The sequence below is a fragment of the Vulpes vulpes genome, chromosome 14 (genome assembly GCF_048418805.1).
Source record: "Vulpes vulpes isolate BD-2025 chromosome 14, VulVul3, whole genome shotgun sequence".
In the NCBI taxonomy this organism is placed as follows: Eukaryota; Metazoa; Chordata; class Mammalia; order Carnivora; family Canidae; genus Vulpes; species Vulpes vulpes.
In genome coordinates this window covers 62,512,552-62,538,597 of record NC_132793.1, presented here as the reverse complement: position 1 = coordinate 62,538,597, position 26,046 = coordinate 62,512,552, and the positions used below count along the sequence as shown (strand labels likewise).

Below are 26,046 nucleotides of genomic sequence, written 5' to 3'. Positions count from 1 at the left end.
AGAAAGAGAGTGTGCACTCTGGTTTTTTTTTCCACGTTGCACCCACTGACATCCACAAGAACACAAATGTCTGGTCAAGAGCCTGATGAAAATTAGGCCCAATTTATGAGACATTTCCACGTCTACGAAAGATGATTCCCAAAGACAAGCAGCGCCTTCTGTGCCACATACGTCTGTGTTTCCTCTTAGGCATACAATATTCATAGTAAAATTTAAAAACCTGATTCGCAGCACACAAAAACAAGGACATTCCCAGGAACATGCTCGCCTGTATTTTATCCCTCACCTCCCAGGCCGACTGCAGCTTCTGATCTCGTCAGCCGGCTCTGCGTCTTCCCCAGAACACATAGGTAGTGCCAAAGAGGCTGGAGCAGCCCTAACCCTGCGTTTCTTAAGCTTTCGCTTTAATTGACATGGGGACCAAAAAAAAAAAAAAATCATTGTTTTTCCATTTTGATTTCATTATTCTGCATTTATTTTTGGATAGAAAATTAGAAAAGAAAAATAAAACGAAATAGAAAAAAAAGGCACTTAAACGTTATAAAGTTTACTGATCTGGGCCTAAAACCAAGCCACATAATGGTACAAATGCATGTGCTCCGTGAAGCAGCTGCATTTATGAAAAAGTGGGCCAAGTGGAACCAATATTATAATAATAGACCCGAGATCCATCAACAGGGAATGATGGGAACAATATGTTTGTAACAATGGGGTGCTGCTCATACTCTTCTCCTAATGGAAAGCAGTTCTTTTCAATAAACTGGCCTAAAAAGGCTCTGGTTATGCAATGAGATCTTTGAAACATTTCACTTTTAAAAACATCATTTAATATCTGTAAGATGAATAAAAATCCTACAATGTTTTTTTTTTTTCTGAATTGTTATGATACTTAGATTACAAGGTCCATATTTTAAAAGCTCTTTTAGAAAGAAAATAATACCTGTTGTGCACTTGTGGTAAGGTTCTTTTCTGTGCCTCAGTTTTTTCCTCTGTATATCGGGAAAATAATAGTAGCTACCTTATAATTAGGTTGTTGGAAATGTTAAATTTATTTATGCATGAAAAGCACTTTCATGCCTTAGTGCCTGTAGAACAGTTTCCTGGCACATAAATGTTCAGAAAGTTTTAGTTGTTGTTATTATCAGATAGTGGATTATTATATTATTATTTAGAGGATTATGAAATAGTTTAAAACTTAGATAAGGGTCTAGGGAAAATTGCTGCCGAGCATTAAGCTATGTCTATCATCATTTAATAACCAGCTTTACTAGAGCAAAGCCTTTTTTATCTGGCATCATTCAAGAAGACTTTCTCCACTTTAGAAAAATTTTCAGACTGATTGGTTTATAGGCTGGTCTATTGATTTAGATAGCCATTTTAATTGGGAACCTCCCACGTGCTGGATACTCTGCAGGTGATGCTGGAATACCAGGGTGAAAAAGGCAGGGGTCCCCCACCCTTCTGATGGAATGCCCAGCTCAGGTCTAGATAAATGAAGTTCAGTTTTGTTATTATTTTAATTACATTTAGTAGAGTGTGACTCAGTGCTTCTATTCAGTGAAATGGTTAATATGATCATTTCTTCTCAAAAGTACTCTTACTGCACAGTCACATTGCAGCTTGGGAGGCCTCTTTTCTCACCATCACTGTTTGCAGTCTCTTTTCCTACCTCTTTTTAGCAAGCATCTTGCATTCAATTTGTTTTTTTGTACAACCAAGGCTGTTGGAAACTGGCTACAAGCTAAGAGAGATATTATTATCTTTCCTCCCCAGTGAACTTTGATTCCCTTACAGTGAAAACACTCAAGTAGTATCATATGAATGTACCAAAGTTTGTCGGACTTTCAGTGCCTGATTTTTGTTTTTAATCAGAAGAATATTGTGAAAAAAGTCTGCCATCTTGAATGCATTTTACACGAGTGACCTCGAGAAGCCAGGGGGAGTTTATGAAGACTTCTTACACAATACATTGTAATGTTAAAGCATTCAAAATGAATGTTCCTGAACAAATGATATAACTATATAGATTTCTGTTTTCAAATTTTGCAAATAGTTATGGGGAATGACTTTGGAAAGAGACAATCAAAGATGGCATCATGGCATTTTCAGGAGAATATTTCTGTGTCTGCTATAAGGCCCCATGGAACCTGGAAGTAATGGCATAAAATATACACAGAAACTCAGCATCATTTTTTCCTCATTAACATCAAAGTGCTTCTATGATAGTGAAAAATCATAACAAGGTTTGTTTACCAGTACCCCGACATATTTATCAGGTGAAAGAGCTAAATAAAAGAATATTGAAAGAGGCATATTTTCCTTTCTGAAACTTAATGATGATGGCAATCGCTTTCTTTAAAGAGACAACAACATGTCTATGGGAGGCAGGCTGCCTAACTTTCTGGTAACTTACAACACAAAGGGACATACACACTCTTTGTTCCATGTGCTCAGACATTAATGAAAGTCCCATACAAGGCCTGAGAGGAGGACAGAGCTCAAATTGCTAAACAGATGTGCATACACTCATTTGAATGGTAATACTAAAATGTTGATTTGTTACTATAATTAAGGATTTTCTTTTAAGCCCCCATGATAAAGTCATATTCTGCTAACCTGGAAACTATAAGGAAGCATAAGGTACTCATATTCTAACAAATACGACAATAAAATAAAGGATTTCAAAAGAAGGACTTCACTTAAACTTCAAACTGAAATCCTGAATAAGCAAAACTAATGTGAGAGCAGAAAATCCCAGCTAAAGCTCAGAGGAAAGTGTTCTCTCAGATTTTCTAGCTCTGCAAGTTGGTCTCATCAGCAGTTTTTAAATAACCAAAGTAAAAGGCCACAAGATGAACATTGTTAGAGGACTATTTGGATCTATCAAATTCACACTTGTGCCTTTTTAAAAACTGAAAATCTCAGAAACAATAAAACATCTCTTAAATAGGTCACATCCACATCCAATGGATTCACATATTCAAATCTTCCCAACTGGCATCCTACTGCCAATGATTTTCATGTTTTGAAAAAAAAAATCTATGGAACAATAAAATTAAGATGAGGATGGTCAAGATTATTAGTTGTTTTGTTTTTAACACTAAGACTTTTCTTGGCTCTGTTATTGGGATTTGGAATTATGCAATATGTAAAATTTTACTTTTTAACTATCATGGAGAAAATTATATATTGGCTGAGCTATCTCGCTTTCCGGAAATCTTGGGGGGGGGGCGCGAAGTATTCTTGGACTCGGACCTTGAACGATCCATCAGGTTCCTGCCCACGGCAAATCTGTCCAGTCAAGTCTTAAAATAGGAGTTTTAAAATGGTCACATCAACATAACTGTTACTATAGCCACAGAAACAGGCAGCTATGATTACTGAATTTAATGAATAACAATGTAAGTAATAAAGAATTATCATACCACAAAAGCAGCGAGGCTCCTTGGGGGTGAATCCCAATCAAAGCAACTATTAACGTAGTATGCAGCATTTACGAGCACCATGACACAACGCTTCATTCTGATAAAGTTTCTTAGTAGCAGCTGTAAGGAAGATGAAAATATTATCAGAATTTGCAAGACTAAAAAACCATCAGATAGGGTACAAAATTCTTCAAGCTTAGTGTGATTTAAAAAGGATTCAGAAAGTTAATAAAGTTGTAAGAATATACCAAGCAATTTGGCTCACGAGTTAAAGGAAGAGAAGTATCTCTGGAGAGAGTAGAGAGGACTGAATTATAAGAGCAATTTCTTAGCTAAATTTATTTTCTTAAATAATATCATTATGTGGGTTGGGCTACCTTTGTTCCAAAGGAAAAAAAAATCTCAGATTAAAAACATTTACATACTGTGAATTTAAATATACTTTTTGACTCTTAAATCTCATTGTGGTTTTAAGAGTCTTTAAATGCATTAATTTCAAGATATTTCCAAGTGAAATGGATAACTTGGAATGCTGTGATTTCACGTCTTGGAGAAAAACCTGTCAAGTGTTGCTTTGTTACAGAGAACAAAATTTTCATCATTTTTGTAGGATTGTCTCTTGTTTACTACCAATTTTTCAGTCTCTCTCAGTCTCTCTCTCAGACTCTCTCTCTCCCGTTCTCTCTCTAATTTTCTCTCTTTTCCACAATAAATTTAACCTGTATTTTCTCATTGCTTTTTCATAATTTTGGAGTTAGGAAAAAATTCATGGTAAACCAAATGCTTTACAAAATCTTTCATTTAAAAGGTACATGAGAATGGATATAATTTAAATCTAACATTTAAAACAAGGCATGACCACAGCTATGAAAAGAAGAGCCCATATACTAGATGATGGTAGAAAAAATGATCTATAGCTGTGTTAATAATTAGAATACTATGTCTGCAGGTTAATATTTTTCTAATGCCAAATATACTTTAATATTGACCTGATATTTTAAAGAAGTACTTGTGTAAACCTTCCTGAGGTCATATGGAAAAATATGTATATTGTGTGTGTGTATAAATAGAGATGCATGTACATGCATACCAGTTTAACAAGTTGTTAAAATTGAAATTCTTTCAGGAAAAGAGTCACCCTATTTGTTTCCTTCTTTCCTTCCTCCCCGATCACCTTCCCTTTAGAGCTCCTTTTATTACTTTTATCTATAATTGTGAAAAAAAATGTAATCTGTATCTCTGTTTAGATAGGTATTGCATTTGTAATTCATGCACAGTGTCTTTAAACAACCAAAGATCCCACTGTTTATGGTGAACTGATTGGATTAAAAACAAAAGTACTTTTAGTCTTCTAATAGCACAGAAAATTTGTTAAATATTTTAACACACACGAATAAGTTCTGTAAACTCTATAGCCATAGCAAAAACATTTTATTTTATCTGTGTTAATTGGAAGTAAACATTTTTTTAAAGAGGTAGCTTAGCATCCTTTCTTCACTTGATATCAAACCTAATTTAAATCTATGTCTAATTACAAGGTATCAAACCTTATTTAAAATTTCTTTGTGACAGAAAAATCAGATGTGCTGACTTTCTATTTTCTTAGCTCAAAGTGCCAATAAAAGTTCACTTCTAAAAGACCATAGTCAAAATCTAATTAACAGGAAGGTTTCCCTTAAAAGATGGAGCCCCCCTCTTATGGATTACAGGGAAGAGCTTTACGCAGGGCTCGCTTTACACACACCTGCATCATACCTGTGGGTGGTCTGGACGTATATTTGAACCTCAGCCTTTGGTGTTCTCATTTACACATTCCATGGCAATCAGACAGTATTTTATGTTCAAAACGATCATTCTTTTGCTAATGCATGAATACATATCCATCCTACGCAGCCCCTACAGTATCCCCTTTCCATTCTGACCACCCCCATCCAATGTATTAGTTTGGTATTGCCCTTGTTTGATCTTTTAAGGAAAGGAAGGGAAGAGAGAGAAAGAAAGAAGAAAAGAAAGAGCCATTTCACATAAGTAGATGACCAAAAATTCCATAGTCTTCCCCCCCTCCGTACTTCCAAAGTTTATTTGAATTTACCTAGATGTTTTACAGATATAATCAGGTCTTCCCAGAGGGATTAATCTTTCCTTGCCTTTTTTTTTTTTTTTTTTTTACCTGTTTAGAGAGTCTGTTTTCCTCTTCAATGTACTTCTGTTCTTTGGGTATTAATGTTCGTAAGCTGGCTTTCACCTATACATCAACATATGTGTCTGTTATGGATTAATAGATTAACAAACGTTTACAAGTTTTTCACGCAGTTCAATTTGCCATAATTCCTAAAGTTTCAAGGTCCTGGCTGCTGTGCTCATAAAATATAAATGTATACAGTTGCACATGCATGTGCTTCCATTTCTTACGCCGGCAGGCAGCGGCCAGAGCACAGCGGCAGTGGCAGCCGCCAACTAGAACAGAAAGTGTGGGTGTGCCAGGCAGTGGCAGAAGCGTATTCTCCAGGATACATCAAGGTTTAGAGAAAATGAGGAATGACAGAAATTCTCTACAAATCAGGAACAAAAGCTTTCATGAAACTGAACTCTTTAGCAGTACAAAAAAGCCAAAGTTAAGACTTACAGCATTAAAAATCACATCTATTTCAAGATAGATGACCCCCTTTGTTGGCCCTGTCAGCTGCTTGTTTTTCAAGACGTAGGCTTTCTGTTCACCATTTTGAATCTGCGGGAAAAGGACATGACAGCCGTCTGTCTCGCGGTCTCCACTGAATACACTCCCTTGGTGACCTTTGACCCCCAGCTGCTGAAACTGACAGAGAACCCAAAACAACTGTGGCAATTCTGACAAGTACCTGTTCATTACCAGGATCAAGTCTGTCAGGAAAAATTAACTATCATGGGATTCAACATGGCCGTGAATTGAGTATGTTAAAATTTTTAGTGTTCTTATTACAGACCTTGGTTGAGAAATGACAGATACAGAGCTGAGGGTTTTTTTTTTTTTCCTTGAGCAAAAGCAACACAGAGCAGTGTGTCAGGTGAATAAAACTTACAGACAGCAATGGTATAGCAACTTTGCCCAGAAAGTCAGCACTTCGATCCCGATCTTCATCATAAACTGTCACTTCAAGAACTGAATGGATATCTTTAATGTTGCTGCATAATAAATATACGTAAGAAGAAAAGACTTCATCAGTGGGGAACAAGAACAAAAATGCTTTTGAAAATTTAGATGGCTCCAGCTGATTTTGGGGTGGCTGTATTATTCTGGATGCTATTTGCATATCCACATATACAAGGTAGCTTGGTTTTCTGACAGAATTTCCCATAATGCACCTTAGTCGACTACAGTGATGGTTCTATTATCTGAAACTTTGAACACCATCGTAATTTCAAGTTATAATTTTTTAATGAAATACAATTTTCCATCTGGATGGGTGCAGAGTAAGTTATTATAAAAAAAACATCAGTAAGTGGTACTGATGTTTTCGAGACTTTCTCCTCTTACTATTATCACAATAATTCCTACCTTCCTATTAACCCCGTGTAAAACTCCACTAAATTTGACATCAGCGAGAGTCAAAGTATATTTCATAAAATTTTTCTTTTTTTGTGAGAGTAGGACCTACCTCTCCTTTGTTTACAGTTCTTAGCAAAACATTGATTTATTTCTGGTAGGTTTATACTAAAAATTAACCGGCACAGAAAACAGGATGGAGAAAATGTAACATTGATAGCTACTGTACCACCCCAGGATTTAGAAATTAAACAGTGTTCCATTCTGTTCCAAAGACAACGTATGTTAATAAACAACCGTGCGAGCTCTTCATTTTTGTTTCTGGAAAAATAAACCCCAATTGCTGACAGCATTTATTCTTTGATCAAACTGTTTACCAAGAAAACATGAATTAAGAGAAAACAAAAAAAATGAATATATTCATTACTGAAAGACTGCAGCCACATGTAAGAAGAGGCTTTATCAGGGCACAATCAATTAATGGCTTTGATAATAATCAAACCTATTCATTCAATTATGCATTCGAGAGAAAAACACTCTCAACAACCTTCTTAGGAGTGCAAGTCTCCTGACCAGGCTTTCATCTCTTATAAAAATGTGGAATTCCTTAAAGATAAATTGGTCAGATAATTAAATCTGATTAGTTACTGGCTCTTAAGCAGAGACATTATAAGAAATTAATGGGGAATTTAGCAGTTTTCATATACAAAAAAAATAAAACTATGTTAGAAAACTTTTAAGAAGTACTCTGGAGAGTTTTCCTTTGTTCAGAGTTCATTTGTAAAGCCCAGTTTAAAACACACACACACACACACACACACACACGGAATTTAGGAGATACTATGGTGCAGATTGGCAGCTTTTATAGTGTGTGCTCAAAAGATTTATGAACTTTTTTAAAACAAAAGGAAAAATAACCTGAATGGTGTTCTGATAACCAGGACAATACTTAATATTCATATTGTACTAAAATGCAACAAAGCAAAACTAAAGCATCTCTGAATTTGAGACTGGATTGTTTGCTGATTTGAGCAATGGAACAAATAGAGCTTTGTCCTCCCTGTTGTCAATGCAGTTGGGGAGAATTTCAATAGAAATTATAAAAGGAAGAAGCAGTATGACAATTCAGTTAATGGGAGCAAAATCCTTAGTCGAACCATAAAAATCACAGCTTAAAAAATATCTGTGAAAACAAAGAAAAATGGCATACTCTTTCCCCAGGTTTTGCTGTCAGAAAGGTAATACAATTATGATATTCACTGTTGATAGCAGAGACAGTCCAGACGCAGAGTCGCTCATCAGTTAAGAATAAACACACACACACGAATATCTCAAAAATAAATATTATTAGCTCCATTATTTGAAATGAGCTCGAGGTAATGATTACTTACAACGTGAAGATTTTGTTCCACTCGGGATTGAGATTTTTGTAGACAGTGTGTGTCAGCAGCCTATCATTGTTCAGTTCAACTACACAAAATGGGTCACTTTTACCTACAAGAGATTGGGGGGGAACAATTTTAGTATAAACAGCATCCACATTTTGCAGCATCATGATCATGGCCCCATCGCCTGTCTAAAAAATGTTATGAAAAACAGAAAGTAACATATGGTTTAAAAAATTTAAACACAACATCAGAATAGAATTAGATGTAACTGGAGAGTGTTAATCATTTTTGTGATTCATAGCAAATTGGAATTTTTTACTTTTAGTACAAATTATTAGTAAAAAATTTACTTTTTAACCTATTACATAGCTGGTATTTCAATTTGCACTTTTTTTTTTACAGAAATAGCAATAATTATTATGAGAGAAAATGTGATGCATGTTCATCCCCTATAATGATCATTTGAAAGGCTCAACATCTTCACTTTTACGCCTATATTTTCCAACACTTCTGACTCATTAGTAACTTATAACAGAAATTTCTAAACAAGTTTATTTTGGGAAAACTGCTAATTACAGAATTACACCATTTTAATGTGACTTTAGATTCCCTCCTGAAATATCTCTGGCATCACAAGAAGGTAAATTAGACCCTCAGAGGCAGGAAAAAATTCCACCACTTGAAACTTAACCTCAACAACCAATCTGCATGTTAAAGAGCAGTATTTTTTTCTGTCCACTGAGAGTAAAGAATTTGGAAGCTATCATCTGTTTACAGCGACTCTGTTCTGCCATAATCAAATCTTGTCCATTTGGCAATTATATTTTGTGATATCCTCAATATTTTGTAATGTCATGTCCTGTATTATAAGAACCCCATAAAGTCAGAGGCTCTATGGGGGCAGCATTAATGATATTAGTGCAGCATGTAATTTGTTTGATACCTTATACAAATGACAATGAAATCAATATTTAGACAAAGCTGTCCAGAGGTCATATCTTTTAAACTACAATATTGATTTAGACTACATAAGAGGTTAATGTGCATATTATTAACTTTAATGATAAAGAATAATTGTTTTAAATGCATTGTGAATTGTAGTCACAGTAGTTTACACTTCTGTGAAAGCTTAAATATCATTGAAGATTTTCAATTAAATTTTAATAGGAAGGAATTCATTAGCTATCAGTGACAGATAAGCCATGTATTCCCACACAGCCGTGTATTTACTTTCCATATTATAATTCTTAAAACGAGCCGTACAAACTTTGACTCACCTTTAGTTTAATTTTTTAGTTATATAATAAAAAAAGAGTAAATATATGTGTGTTAGTTTAGTGGCCTCATATACCCCAGGATGTTTGCAAAATTTAGTAGTATGGTAGGCTTTTCAATTTTTGGTCTTGGAAACAATTTTGAATAAAGAATAGAGAATGAAAAGTCTTAGATGTCTGGTGAAAATTTTATTTCTGCTTTAGGATCTGTATTTTTCCTTTTTTGTTTTTCTTTTTATCATACACACATATACACCGTGGAAGACAGAATTAAAAAAAGAACAGTTTGTTCATTAATACACAGTGCAATAGGTTTTATTTGCCACATCAACAATTTTCTTTACTTCCATAGAATTCGGGTACAAGCATAAAAAGTGGGTTCAAACAATTTCCAACACCTTACTCATTCTTAAGGCTCATATTAAGTCTTTTCACCCTATTTTGTGCTGAGTCATATGCATACCATAGAAAGAGGACACTAACTACCACCTCACATCGTTTACAAAAGAACTGAAAAGATAAAACATATCTACCTGTAATGATCAGGGAGAAAATTAAAGCCGTATTTAATAGAATTCCGTGTCAAAAGAGTTACAATTCCACCATCACTTTGGACAGAACTTTAGATTAAGTGATTAGTGCTGGAAACTTTCACTTAAAAGACAAGTGGAGCGCTCATACTCTTCCTGGGACCTCCTTTTAACTTTTCTCATATATGAGATTGTAAAACTCAATTTAGTTAAAAAAAAAAAAGACTATACAAAAATAGCACTACTGGGCATTTGTTTCCTCATTTTCACTTGCTTGACTTCAATGACTATTATATTTCAGTTGGCTTGGTTTTACTTGCCCTCAAGTGATCACCATGTGTAACAGATTCAGTCAAAACTGTACCACTTCTTCAATAGCAAGACACAAGAACAGACCCCAGAGACCAGTATCTTTGGGAAAAAAATTTATTCTATCTTATTTTGTTATTATTTCCCAGGATGGAGCCCAATACGGGAGTCAAACTCATGACTCTGAGATCGAGACCTGAGCTGAGATCAAGAGCTGGATACTTAGCCGACTGAGCCACCCAGGTGCCCTGAAAAAATAAATTTACTTTAAAATTCTACCAGCAGAGGATGAAAATCTTTACTTGATTTTTTTTCCCACAGGATTTACATTCAATTGTGTTAAAGACTTTCAACCATGTGGAAAGTCTCTTAAATTATCACCTTCTCTGTTACTTTATCTGTATTTGCTGACAAAAGACAGGGAGTCTTAAAGACACAAAACCTGTTTTTAATGATTAACACTTTCCATATCTTGTTAAGTAACGAATCCATTTATCAAACTCTATGCCCACAAGGCAGTGGTTATCCATATTTTCTCACCATGCAGTTGATTAGATTTCAAGATCATTCCTGGGGGAAAACCAGTATCTGCCATCTACCACTGTAGATGCCACCACGTTACTTATTGTCTCTCTCTTTTCCATTAGAATGAAGATATTAAAGCCTCACCCACCAAAAACAGTGTGGGTACCTCCTGAAGCCACTTCTCAGTCATTTTGCTAAATTCCAGTGGCATTCCACCATTGGCAAAAATATTCTCTTATATGTACCAGCTTATAACTTGAAATTACCTGCTAAGCAAGGTAATTTTTAAGAGAGCATATTAGACACTGTGCCAAATGTAGTGGTGCTTACATTAAAAAAAAAGAAAAAGACACTTGTACTTTAGATCAAGCTACTATTTAACAGAGTTTTTATTAAGTATATTTACATGTGGGGTGCCTAGGTGGCTCAGGCGGTTAAGTGTCCTACTCTTGATTTTGGCTCAGGTCATGATTTCCACCACCACGTTACTTATTGTCTCTCTCTTTTCCATTAGAATGAAGATATTAAAGCCTCACCCACCAAAAACAGTGTGGGTACCTCCTGAAGCCACTTCTCAGTCATTTTGCTAAATTCCAGTGGCATTCCACCATTGGCAAAAATATTCTCTTATATGTACCAGCTTATAACTTGAAATTACCTGCTAAGCAAGGTAATTTTTAAGAGAGCATATTAGACACTGTGCCAAATGTAGTGGTGCTTACATTAAAAAAAAAGAAAAAGACACTTGTACTTTAGATCAAGCTACTATTTAACAGAGTTTTTATTAAGTATATTTACATGTGGGGTGCCTAGGTGGCTCAGGCGGTTAAGTGTCCTACTCTTGATTTTGGCTCAGGTCATGATTTCAGGGTCATGAGATTGAGCCCCACATTGGGCTCAGCACTCAGCTTGGAATCTGCTTGAGATTCTCTCTGTCTCACCCCCACTCTGCCCCTCCCTGTGTGCTCTCTCTCTGTCTGAATAAATAAATAAAATCTGTAAAAAAAAAAATATATATATATATAGATAGATATATATATTTAAATACAAGGCACCAGGCAAGCAAGCCCTCTCCCAATAACTGTGCCATATCTTAGTCGTTAGTAGGCCACACACATGGGAAGAGCTGGCTGTTGTTTTCACTACAGATTCATTCACTCAACAAGTAATTATTACTTACTGTGTACCAGACAGTGTTCTACGAGTTGAGGTGCTAGAAGTGCATAAAACAATAATAATAATAAGCCTGATCTTGTGGTGTTTACATTGAGGAAAAAGACAACAAACACATACATTTTATGGTATTTTTAGTGATAAGTACTACAGAAAAATATAGGAAGGGCAATGAGGAGTGCTGATACGTATGTGTAGCTTTTAAAAAGACTGTCAGAGAAGATCTCCCTGAGAAAGTACTATAAGGGCAAGGAAACAAGGAAATGAAAAAAAGCAGGGGATGCTCTGGGCTACCTAGAACAACAGATTGTGGGAAGATCAGAGAAATGGCTGTGCATGGCATTTCCAAGAAACCAGCGTGACTGAACGAATGAACTGGGTGTAGGGGAAGAGTCCTGGGTAAGGTATGGGGAAGGTGGCAGGTGTCTGTAGTATATGGCTTTCTCTGGAAGAGCTAGAAGAAACTTTTGGATGTATTTGAGCTGAGGTGTGACATGATCCGACAGCTGCTATTTGGAGAATCAGGTGGAGAGAAGCCAGTGGAGGAGGTAATGAGAAGAGTTAGGAGGATGTTATAACAATCCAGGTGATGGAAAGTGCTTGGATTCTGAATATACTTTAAAGGTAGAACCAATAGGGTCTAAAGATGCCAGTAGTGAACAACCTTTTATGCCTGATACTGTTATTTGCTGATTGAAAACAAGTACTGAGCTTAGCCAAGTCAGTCTTTTTTTCCCCCCAAGGACAAGAAGCATTCAACACAGTACTTAGGGTAGCTTTTCTAGAATCTGGCAAAGAGGAAAATTTACGCAAGGAGAAAGCGGCCAATTTTATATTTAATTTCTATTCATCTTTTCCTTCTAAAAAGTTATGTTTTTACAGTTATCAGTAATGGATGCCAACATCAGGTCTTTATACACTATGTTATTTTCAACTAATTTAGAAAGTATCCTTCTGCCACTGCATGATTCAAGGGTAATTAAAAATTAACAGTGATTTCAACCAAAATAATAGTAAACGTACAATATCAAATTCTATAAACTTACCACTAAAAAGCATTCACCATAGTTTTATTTTAAAGAAGTGGCTACACATAGTTAATGTGCTTATCTGGCTTGCTAAATGATGCTTTAAATGACTGGCTTTTCAGTTCCTAAATTTTGCAGCCTTGATTATGTGCCACTTAAACAACTGAAAACAATCACAGAAATACCAGTGATGGACCTAACCATTAATTATCTCCTTAATTATTCCTGCCTTTCATCCTTTTATCGTTCTAGTTAGACCTCGTGATATGCTGCTGTGCTTGCCGAGAGTATCTCAGGAGTGGGATTGACTGCAGAATCAGTGTTGACGTCTATAAAGCACACTGTATTCGGCAAAGCTCTAAAGAGTGATGCAGAGCTGCTCCTTGTGATGATTTTACTCAATACTGTATGGCTAGCAGTGCAAGGAATTAAGGCAGCATCCAGAGTTGAAATGCATTTTGTTTCTGATTATCTCTGGCTATTTAAACAGCCTAAATGTATGGAAACAGATTATATAACCTTTCATCTTCCTCTTAGCCATTCTTGTCATAAGACTAAAGCTAACTTGTGGGTACCACCGGGCTTTTCCTTAACTTTCACCATTATGGCTAAAAAGTGCCTATCTCTCTTTCGCAATGCAGAAAAATGAAGGTTTGGGTTTGGATACAAGATAGAAATTGCAGCAGTGCTGGTGAGGATTGGAGGAGTGAGGCTGATTGCATTAACCACCATGACAGCTAAAAGAGAGTCAGCCTTGCTTAAGAACATTGCAATTTTCCATGTTGACAATTTTCTGGAGAGAAATAGGAATACCTTTTGAAGCATTCATTACTTATTGAATGCCTGCTCTTCTCACCCCAGAATTATAAGTATGATTAAGACATAGTCCAGCTCTCAAGGCACGCACAATTTAGTGGGCATGATAGGCATGTAAATACACAATTATAATGCAGGACTGTAAGTGCTGTAATAAAGGTAAGTGAAGGGTGCAATGGGAGCAATGAGAAAGAAGCATATCATTCTCTAACTCTAGAACAGGAAGGGAAAAGGAGGCGAAGGCTGTTCTCCTCAGTGGATGTGATGACCCTGGTGATCTATGGTGATTACACATCTCTGTTGCCAACAATTTTAGAAGAGAAGGACAATTACCTAAAAAGAAGACTTGAACAATTTATGATAAGGAATATTTAGCTAAATTTATTTCTTTATCCCTTTGACAGGGACTCGATAACATAGAAACTTAGATATATGTTATGTAGTGACTGTAAGATAGATACTTAAAAATATCAGGTTAGGACTAACGCCTTTATGCATAATCTAGTTAAATACTAGGGGCTATTTTTTCCCCTATGAATTTTTATAGGGGAAAAAAATCTCCCAAGGGAATTAAAATTAGAGATCCCTCTATCTTAACTTAAAAGTAACTCTATAACAAAATTTAAAGCCTATACTCTAATACTTAAATTCTTATGGCGAAAAGCCATTCCTACAACAGTAAAAACAGATGTCAGGATTGTCTCCAGTGGGCATCTTTTCTGGCAGTCTTCAAAACAACACTGAGGAATGAATAGGATGCACTGACTGGCTAATTCTCTCTCACTCTTAGCCCTTGCTCTTTGAGGTCACAACGCTGACGTGTTTATAAAGAACTGTGGGAAAGTCTGCACCACCCTGCTTGCTTGTTACCTGTTATGTGAGCAAGTGGACGACTTCAGTTTGTGGAAACTACTGGTTTGAGCATTAAAGTCACTCAAAAGATACTGAATGATATTCTTGCTCCCAGAATAGAAAGTTAATCCTGATCCATCAGTGGTGGGCTTTGTCCGGGGTCATTTTGCTGCTGACAAGTAGCACAGTTTGCTGGATGTGATGTGTTATAGAAATGTGTGTGTGTGTGGGGGGGGTACCCAGTGACCACCTCTTTGTTGTCCTGTCTCTGAAAACACAGAAGGCTTTCAATAGCATGGAAAGCAATTCATATCCATTGGGGCCTTTTATTTGGGGCCTACCTTGCACAAATTAAGCTCCTTGGTTTAATTTCCTCAGGTGTCAGAGTCTGAAATGACTATACTTTAATCTTTTTTTTTTAAATTATAATCAAGATTGCCATCTGTCCTTTCCACAAACTGGAATTTCAATCATAACATATAACAATGTTGTACGTAGATGAGGGAATTCCACAGGGTCCACCAAAACAAAAAGCAATGTACGTTGGATATATCTTCCAATCCTTCCCTTATCACTGGAGATGGGGTTTTGACCTTTGCTTTTTTCATCAACTGACCTAAACATATTTTAAACATCTGATTGGTAGAAATACATTAACTGACACTCCTCACTAGGTTCCCACTGGGTCTGATTCTGGGACTGAGCAATAATAACTGGGCTTCCCATTTTTCACTAAGTCATGCATTAGGTTTCCTTGTGGCAGGAAAATCGACCCCCTAGATTGTGGTTCTCAGCCCATTAGACCTAATACATCTTTTTTCATATGGGAGATTTTGTTATGTCCTCCTTACTATTTTGAAATAAAACTGAATCATGATTTCAAAATTTCATATAATGCCTTAATGCCATAATAAGGGGGACTAAATAGAAGGTCATTTATAATAAAATCATATATTTCTTTATTCAACAAATATTTATTGAGTGCCCACTGTATGCCAGGTCACATAAACAAAACAAAACAGGAAAAGTCCCTGCTCTCTTGGATTCTATTTGTAGTGGGGAGGGAGGAAAATTAGACTAGATATTGGACACAATTAACAAGTACATTATAGTGTATGCTGGGGAGTGATACATGTTAAAAAGTAGGGGGGTAAAAGCACAGAATAAGGGGTTTAAAGAACGTGGGGGAGGGGCATAGTTTGTAAATTTAATTAGTATGGTTGGAGTAGACCTCACTGAGAAGACAAAATGTGAGCAAAGACCTGAAGGAATTGAAGAAGTAATCAAATAGATATCTAGAGAAAAGTATCCCATGCAGAGGCAAGAGCTAGAGCAAAGGCCCGGTGTGCTCAGAGGACCCTGATAGTGGGGCACAGTGAGGAATGGGAACAATAGTGGAACATGTCAGAAAAGTAGTGGGGAACCAGATCATGAAGTGTGCTGTGGAGGCAATCCTAAGGTCTTTGGTGTTTACTGCGTAAAATGACAGCCATTTGCAAGACTTGAGTAAATAATATGTATTTCAGAATGCAATCTAGGCTCAGATCATCACTAAATAGATTTAAAACCTATATCAATGTCTATATATATATATTTTTCAATGTCTATATTTAATCCTGTAGGACACGGTTCAATTTTCACTATTTAAGGTTGTCTGGTAGGATATTTAGCATCCTCAACCCACTCCCATCAAATTCCAATAGCGCTCCCCAAACACTGTGGCAACTGAATGCTCCCACAAGGCTCTAAAAATGCTCAAGATGGCAATACTGCCTCCTCCAAATGAGGATCATTGTCCTACAGCAACAGTTCTTAACCATGTTGCTCTTTAGGAACTCTTAAAAATTTCTGAGGACACCAAAAAGCTTTTGTCTATATAAGTTATATGAATTAGTTTACCATTTTAGAAATGCATTAGTTTACCATTTTAGAAATTAAAAATGAGAACATGTAAAACTATCATTCATTTGAAAATGACATCATAAATCCATGATATGTTAACATCAGAACAATCAAATATATAGCCCTTGAAAAATTTCACTGTACATTGAAGAGAGAATGAGAGTGAGAACGGCAAAGAACATCTTTGTATTGTTATGAAAATAGTTTTGACTTTAAAAGATCCTTGAAAGGGTCTTGGGGATCCCTGGAAGCTTCTGGACCACACTTTGAGAACCATGATTAAGAGCAATGGGAATAAAGCACAACGGAAATATGAACTTATTTCCCTTGGGATCTAGAACTAGATGCAAAAGAATATTTATAGTATTGTGTGTAACAAGATGTATTCTTGAGTCCTAAAACTGAACCATCTTCGTATACGAAAGCTTGAAATTTATGACAGAAGAACAAGACATAAAATGAGACAGATGAGAAACTGGAATAGAAAGAAAAGGGAGACTATGGATCTATAAAATGAGAAGAAGCTATGAAAAATTATGTCCAAGCTTTTAAGAGTTTAGATAAATTATGGTAAAAACATTTAAGGATTTTATTTCAACTAATATTTGATATAATATATCAAAGTATAAATATTTATTATACACTCCTTTGTTTTCTGAAAGTTCTTAAAGATACCTTAGGACCTACAGTAAATATATATTCAATTAGACCCCCACAGAAAAGCAGGAGGCTTCAGATAAACTTCCTTATAAGTGAACTAATTAGCTGGAGGGATCCTCTGCAGTAGAATAAAATTTTTTAGACTGAAAAATAATGAGTACTCTATTAGGTGATTCAACTTCCTCAAAATATGTATTTTAGGTAATAAAATTGAAAATTGTCATCTGTCAAGCCTTTGTCTTTAAAATGATATCTTTGTCTTTTTTATTTCTCTTCTACAAAGTATCTACTCATTCAAGAGTCTGTTATTTGCCTGGGTACCTACCGTGGGATCTCTGATTCTGAGGGCTGGGAGCAAAGCCTCAGAGGCCAAGTTCAAAAGCCGATTTAGAGATGGAATCCTCTCTGCCACTGGGTGGTTGTGCAGGCTCTGGCTTAACAGTGTGAGAGTTGGGGAAGTCACCATCTCCACAGGTCTATTCTGATAATAATTTTTTGGCAATTACAATTTTTGGGAAGTGCTTCTTTTTTTTTTTTTAAGACTTTTATTTATTTATTCATGAAAGACACAGAGAGAGAGAGAGGCAGAGAGAGAAGCAGAGAGAGAAGCAGGCTCCATGCAGGGAGCTCGACATGGGACTCGATCCCAGGACTCCAGGATCACCCTTGGGCCGAAGGCAGGCGCTACACCGCTGAGCCACCCAGGGATCCCCGGGAAGTGCTTCTTTACACTGCACACAAAATTACGTGTCTGTAACTTTCACCTATTTTATGATTTGCCCTCTGTAGTGATTTTTACCTTTAAATGAATTAATGAGTGCAAAGTGAGGACACAGCATCTGTCACTTAGTGTATCTGATTAATGTTCGTTACCTGTCCTCCTGCCCTAGATAATGTGAATGCCTTGCTGAGCCTGTACTCTAACTCCTGGTGTCTCTTCCTGAATGAGAGGCTGCAAAGGCCAAAGTGACATTTTTAGACTATCTTGCAGCTAGGGTTGCAGATGTGAATTTGGACGCACCCACTAGGTGTACTTACTTATGATTTGATATCAGTGTTTAGTTACCTGAGAGCCTGTGGAGTCCATTTTGCTGTTGCTGACTGCCAACAATAGTGTAGGTAGTTCTCACAATGTCTTTTCAACATGCTAATGTGGGCTGTTGATTAATTAACCTCTCCACATCTCAGTATTCTCACTTGTGAAGTGGGGATAGGGGCACCTAGGTGGCTCAATGGTTGAGCATATGCCTTTGGCTCAGGTTGTGATCCTGAGGTCCTGGGATCGAGTCCCTCATCAGGCTCCCCGCAGGGAGCCTGCCTGCTTCTCCCTCTGTCTATGTCTCTGCCTCTCTCTCTCTGTGTCTCTCATGCATAAATAAATAAAATCTTTAAAGGAAAAAAGTGGGGATGACCATGGTAACTAGGTTGTTGTGAGATTGCGATAGTCCTTGTTCCAAGCTCAGGGTAGTGTCTGACATCTGATGAGCTCTCAGTAAATGTTAGTTGCCACTATTATTATTATTATTATTATCATTTTCCTTGAACTGTTCTCAATTGACTTGATTTTATAACATCAGATATTCCAATTGAGAATTTTGCTTGTTTTTCTTTTTTTCTTTTTTTTTTTTGCTTGTTTTTCAATGTCCTTGTTTATTTTTTTATTTTTTTTTTTAAAGAGAAAGTATCTCTCAATTCTTTTTTTTTTTTTTTTTAATTTTTTTTTATTTATTTATGATAGGAACACAGTGAGAGAGAGAGAGGCAGAGACACAGGCAGAGGGAGAAGCAGGCTCCATGCACCGGGAGCCTGACGTGGGATTCGATCCCGGATCTCCAGGATCGCGCCCTGGGCCAAAGGCAGGCGCCAAACCGCTGCGCCACCCAGGGATCCCTCAATGTCCTTGTTTAAAGAACAGCTTCCCGTACTGAGTCCAGAGGTGAGTAACATTCTCAATATTTCCCTTTTATTCAATGTAACCAATCTGTAATTTGTATGCTGCAAAACAATGTAACAAAACTGATAGGTGTATAATTCACTCTCACAAAGCTTAAACTCAATTAAAACCCTAAACTTTTTTCTATATTTCCTATACTTAAAGCAGGACATTACACTTTTGTATCTTGGTAAGGCTTTTTATGTATACTCTTTAATGTCCACCTTGTCAAACTAACCCTATTATTTCAATCTGAATTACATCTACTATACACATATGTGGATATGGAGATATATATGTGTGTGTATGTGTATGTATATATAATGTATAAGTAATGTAATGCTATATAAATATTTTAAAATGTAAATATATAATATATACATGTAGTATACACATAGATGTAATATATGCACATATGGATAGTTAACTATCCCTATAAAAGCAAATTTGATAAGGAAGCCATCAGTTATCTCCTCAAAGTTACTAGTAAGTAGATGGAACAGGCTAGACCAAGGACAGAGCCCAGTATTCCTCCACTTGGCATTTCCATCGATGTCAATCCTTTACATCACTCTTGGGGCTTGGCCATCCAGTCACTTATGCACCTAACTATACTGTCATATAACCCAAATATTCCTGTCCTATGATTTTTTTTAAAAAAAGTCTGGTTAAATCCAGATGCTCTGTTTGTACCAGTTCCCTCTTCCACCATTCTAGGAAATTTACACAACTATATCTTGACAAAAAATAAGGAAGAGTTTACTTTTAAACAATTCTAGCATCTGAAAGCATTTCTTTAAGCACTGAGTAGAATCGTGGACCTAGCCCTCCAAGCCAGATCAGCAATTCTCTATTTCTTTACTCAAAGGATCATTTTATAATCTGACTTCCAAAGAACTCAATTAATTACTTTATAGCATTTCTCTTCCCCCCATTTCCCATTGACAGTGGGACCACCATTTTCTCAACCCATAGTCCTTCACCTCCAGCACACATCAAACCCCATTATTAATCTCTTTTGTCATCCCACCTATTCTTCCAGAGTAGTCTCTTCTAGCCACGTGACCTGCATATGAATCACACATGACTTCTGTCGTTCCATATAAAACACTAGTTCAGACTCAGCCTCATGAGCCCTTGAGTTAAATGATCATTTTCATTCCTATTTTCACAAATATTTAATATCGATTGTTGCATCTTAGAAAAAACACTTTCACATTTCTCAAATTAGAATATGATTTAGTTTTGCAAAGATGCAAGCACGAAAAGGAAGCAACTTTTATTTCTATGTGAACCATGTTACATAAAGAATGAAGACCAAAAAAAAAAGGGGGAACGGAGAGCCATGATTTGCTTTCTCTCATTTGTTTAGTCTCATTCTTAAGGAAGGTATTTATATAGTGTTAAGATATTAAACATGTTATGGGTGGAATGTTGTTTTCTAAACTAGGCATGTTACAATGATAAGAATATGTCAGGTGTTGGGTATTTTTGATGCATTAAAAACCGGATGAAATTTCTTCTCAAACTATACCATCTGCTTAATAATCTATTAGCTTAATTGTTAAAAAGCAAAAATGGACATCATTGGTTTATATAATGGAAATGAAGCATACTTTGCTTGGGAAATTTCCAATTGTGTAAAACTTAGGTATTTTTTTCAAGCAATGTAATTTTAAGATTTAAGGATAGCAAAAGTTAAAAAAAGTTAAGAATGACATCCATGCATAACCCCCTTTTATTTGGTAAACTATTTTACTCTTGATAATTCACAAATATGAAGGATTTCCACCACATTTTACATATAACGCCATCAAGAACAATGTAGAGTTTAAAGGCTATGTATTTTCTCATCTTCCACCGTGGGTTTTCAGTAATGATCATAAGATTGAAGGCTGTACTTATCAGGTACCATCAATACTATTAAACATGATGATATAATTAAAGGCACATGCTATCAAAAATCCAAACTGCTACAGTTCTATAAAAGAAGCAACGTGCCCACTTTTTCCAGTAGAGCTCTTCTATTCTGAGGGCCACTCAAGCAACAATCGCATGTATCTTATGCAGTTTGCTTGGGTAACCCACGAAAAGTTAATTTTTTTAAAGGACAATATCTTATCTATGCCATATATATGTGCTTGGCATTTCTCCAACTGTATATAAAACTTTCAAAGAACAGACTCGCCTTTTTTCTGTGCAGCCACCTTTTCATTTTCTTTCTCTGAATAGACCCATAATGTTCAGGGAAAATACCAAGAATAATAAATCCACATCTCTGTATAAAATACACCTTCATGACATACTCAAGCTGGAAATCACAGGAACCAATAAAAATGCAGGCAGCCTACTGATAATGAGGTCAGAAATACAAATAAATTTACTTTTAATGAAGACTGGAAGCGCAGTAATCAAAGTGTTAAAATTCATTTCATGCATATCTCATTTGCTTCTTAGCTGATATTTACCACGCAATTCTGTGAGAAAGTAGAGGCCTAAGATGCTCCAGATAAATGGCTCAATTAATTGTACAGAGGTAGACCTCTTTGAGCTGAGCCGGAGCTGTGAGCTCTTTATTAAAAGCACTATTCTGTAGCCCATAACCTTGTTCCTTGACTCCTCTCTGGTTTCCAATTTAAACAAGTCCCCATGCGGCCTGCTCTAAAGGGCTTTGTCTCCCTGTCATTGTTAAGAGAGCTGAGGCATCCTGGAAGTGTGAAATCAGACCTCATGAGTTGAACGGTTCCCCAGGGAACGCCGGACTGCGCAGAAGGTCAAAGTCATGGGCCGGACCGTCTAAAAGTGTCTGATCGCCGGTCTGTGACACAGCAAGGTTGGGAGGGGGCGCGGTGCTAGACTGGAGAGGACTGAAATTGAACACATCTTAATTAAAGCCCACAGACAGCAAAACAAAATGTTTTCTAGGCAGCCTGTCAAATGGGGCTTAAATTTAGCTCTGCTAATGAATCTGAGCTGCTAACTGTTATTTCTTAAGATAATAAGACTCTCACGGAAGCTGATAAACACACACACACACACACACACACACACACCAAAACTGTAGCATGTCTTTTTCTGCTGTTTTGTTACTTAAATATTTTCCAACAATGAAGACAGTTTTCCTAAAGAAAAACATGGGAGAAGTCTATGCAAATAAAGGGGTAGTAAACATCTCCCTTAATAACTAGTAGGTTTCCAGACTAGGGGGCTGGTGAGTCATGGGTCTCTATGCGTAGCCTTGTGTTAGAAAAAGATATGCTCACTTTGTGGGACTGTTTCGGTGACAGACTGTGTTAATTGTAAAATTCTCTCCCTCGTCCTTTTGCTCTCCTTCTCCCTCTATTGTTTCCTGAAAGAGATGGTGCATTAATTTGAGAGATCAATTCACCTGGCGCGGAGAAGTTTTATATTAGTGTTCCCTTTAATGCAGTGAAAAGGTAGGGCATCTTTTGAAAGGGTTTCACAGTTCTCCTATATCACCGTTTCTGAACCTGAGTGGCTGGAATCCCTGGGGAGGCTGTGACCTCTTCCTCGGGAACTCAAAAAAAAAAAAAAAAAAAAAAAAAAAAAACCAACCCAGGGGAAAACACAGGGGAGGGGCTGAAGAGAAGAACCCTTTTCTCTTTCTTCTCTTAGAACTTGAAAGAACCAATAGGCCAGGTCTAAATACTCTGCCAAGAAAGCCTCCCTCGATATAGAAGACTTGAAATGTTCTGTTGAAAGCAGAAATTAGGCCCCATCCAAGGAAGAGGATAATTAGAAGCTAGAAAAGACAAATTCCAACATGAACTGTTTCCCACCACCTTAAAAAAAAAATTTAAAGACACCCTCCCTCCCCCAAGGGTCTTTTTCTCCTCACACACTGTCCAGTTGTAAGGAATGACTTGATTTAGTGGTAGAGAGAATTTTCCCCAGTGATCGCAGGGCCAGGCGGTCTCTGGGTTTTGCTTTGATGGTACAGAGAGACATTCACCTTTTCATTGCCTAGCTGAAAGGTAAGTCAGTTGTACTGCAAAATATTTTTCACTTCATCAAACTTTCTTCCTCACCAAGATTTTAGCTGATCATCTTTGCAAACCAGAGTGCCACTTTCTCAGGCTGTGAAAGGCTGCCCCCAATTTGACTGAAATTTCAATCCACTCTTGTGCCTTGCTCAATGCATGTGTATGTGTGGGAGTTGTAAATTGAGGCCTTAACCACCAGAGTTAATCTCTTTTTTAAATCTGTATTAACCTTAATGATTTGAAGTGCACTGTCCAACACTGGGCTATTGAGACCGAAGAAAAAACTGCCCTCAACTATCAACAGTTTATTAGGGGCTTAGCTGAAGTGACCTACTGTAGTAGTGTTCAGCTGAACAAGGCTATAGGCTTTTTGTGGAAAGGGAAAGAATTGAGGGTTTCATTAAAAAGTAATTTGTGCTTTGTACTCACTCATTCAAAGAGAGTCTCAATTGCTCTTTATTCACACAGAGTTAATACAGTATCACAATGTTTCTCAATGAATGTGTTGTAACAAAAGAAAAATTTTACATTTTGAAAGGAAAAAAATTCTTTGTAGCTGCAGTAAGATTGATGGCTACTTAAAAGATTATAGAATCTCTCTTTTTTTTCCTGTGCTCATGTTAAATGATGGAATATCGTAATTTAAAAATTTTTTGCTTAAACTACGGAAGTTGGACTTTGTGTTCTGATCATTAAAAATATTGTAAAAATGGAGCAAAGTTGGTCAGATATAAGTTTGTCTCATTAGACTTTGTCTAGAAAAAAGTGTTCTGATGTCAACTAAGTATCTTATAGTCTCATCTATACCAGGTCAGAAAATACTCTGCTTAGCTCCAAGAGCTATCAGTGATTTAAAATCCCCCCTCTCCATCCACAACACTTCTAAATGGATGCTAATTTGAGGATTTGAAGACAGCACCATCGACTCAATTTCCGTTTTTCGAACTGCTGCTGAGTATCTTGTAGAGCCCGACTATGATCACCCTCTGAGATGGACAGCATATTATTTAAGTTCTTCTTTGAACAAGTAAAGAAGAAAGTATATAAAGGGCTTATTTGTGCTCCACATTTAATGGTTGAGACCAAGAGGGATCGGTTTACACATAAATATTTATCCTTTTCAGAAGTACAGATTATTTAAAAAAACTGATGGCATATTCGGACATTTCTCACTTAAATATATGGTCCTCAGCTTCTGCCACCATCACAAATGTCATAAAGACCACAAAAGGTCCAAGAGGGAGCAAGGTCAAAGACTGAATTATCCTCTTGCCCCTGAATAGTTCAACATCTCTCTTGTTCAATTCAGAGCACATTAGATTATAAGGTCAGTGTGGAATGAGGAATCATTAGATTTATATCCCTAAAACTGGAGGGGAAAAAAATGGAGAATCTGTTATTTAGTATTCCCCAAATTAAAGTTCATTGGATCAGATCAAAATTATGTCTCAGTGAATCCCTAGGGAAAAGACTATTGTTATTCACATTAATTTACATAGAACCATCAGGAAAGAAATATATCTATTTTTTACAGCTTTGAAAGAACATGTACTTTAACTTCCATAGTGGCATATAGGCCAAGTAGGTTAACATAGTTTGCATATTCATGAAGTTTTAAAAGCAATGACAGTTTCTCTCCAAGAGAAACAAACTTATATAATTGCATTCAACTTGTGTAATGGGCAGGCATCTAAGCTTTTGAAGTAAATGGGACTTGAATATTTTCATAAGAAATTATTGTGCCCCTATAAATGTTCAGTAATAATTCTTAGCACTGAGGTGCCCCCTGAGATACTGATTATTTTTAGGCCCTTCTCCCTATCTTCAGAGGTCTTCAGCTCAACACTGGGGGCTCCCCTCCCCTATAGAAAATCCTGAAGACAACTGAAGGTGCCTCCAATGATGGTGAATGTCACATCTGAATTTACCTGCTGTGGGGAATCAGAGGCTAGGTAGAACCTTTGTATGTGAAAGCAATACTGAGTTCCTATTCCAGGCTTTAAGTTAATGTTCACAGTGAACAGGGACACCTAGGTGGCTCAGTGGTTGAGCATCTGCCTTTGGCTCAGGTCTCGATCCCGGGGTCCTGGGATCAAGTCCCCCATCAGGCTCCCTATGGGGAGCCTGCTTCTCCCTCTGCCTGTGTTTCTGCCTCTCTCTGTGTGTCTCTCATGAATAAATAAATAGAATCTTTAAAAAAAATGACCACAGCGAACAAAAAAAGAGCAGTTACGGGCCGCTAAGTGGCACAGTTGGTTAAACATCTGACTTGGTTTTGTCTCAGGTTGTGATCTCAGGGTCACAAGATTGACCCCCAAATGGGTCTCCTCGCTCAGTGTGGAGTCTGCTTGAATTTCCCTCTTCCTCTGCTCCTCCCTCCCCCAATCTCTCTCTCTCTAAAATAAATAAATAAATCTTAAAAAAAAGAGCAGTTATTCATTGTTGACTGTTGGTTCTCATATTAAATACAACATAATAAAAGAAAAAAAAGGAAATCATTATGTCCAGATTAATTTGAGTATAACCACATCAGAGGTAAAAAAGAAAATGAATAAACTTAAATTTGTTAAGTACAAGAAACCAAGTCAGCAAATGTGCAAAAAGATTACAAACTACCTTCTCTCCCATTATTTTGAAGTATGCCTATTTTGAAAGAATATTTGACAGTTGTTACTATCTTCATGGTTACAAATGGGCTGATAAT

General features: G+C 36.7%; 1 protein-coding gene across 21 annotated transcripts in view; it reads right to left on the bottom strand.

Moving 5' to 3' along the window:
- The window catches only part of MCTP1 (multiple C2 and transmembrane domain containing 1), a 531,614-nt gene that overhangs the window by 153,055 nt on the left and 352,513 nt on the right, over positions 1-26,046 (bottom strand). For 17 of the 21 annotated variants that reach the window (XM_072736754.1, XM_072736756.1, XM_072736755.1 and 14 more), the window contains 5 exons: positions 8,340-8,442; positions 6,485-6,587; positions 6,052-6,153; positions 5,596-5,670; positions 3,426-3,545 (listed from right to left, as the gene is read on the bottom strand). In XM_072736754.1, the coding sequence (XP_072592855.1) occupies positions 3,426-3,545; positions 5,596-5,670; positions 6,052-6,153; positions 6,485-6,587; positions 8,340-8,442 (503 nt within the window). Of the gene's footprint in view, positions 1-3,419; positions 3,546-5,595; positions 5,671-6,051; positions 6,154-6,484; positions 6,588-8,339; positions 8,443-26,046 lie in introns of those variants that run through there. The other 4 variants (XM_072736760.1, XM_072736761.1, XM_072736771.1 and 1 more) reach the window with 2 other exon arrangements.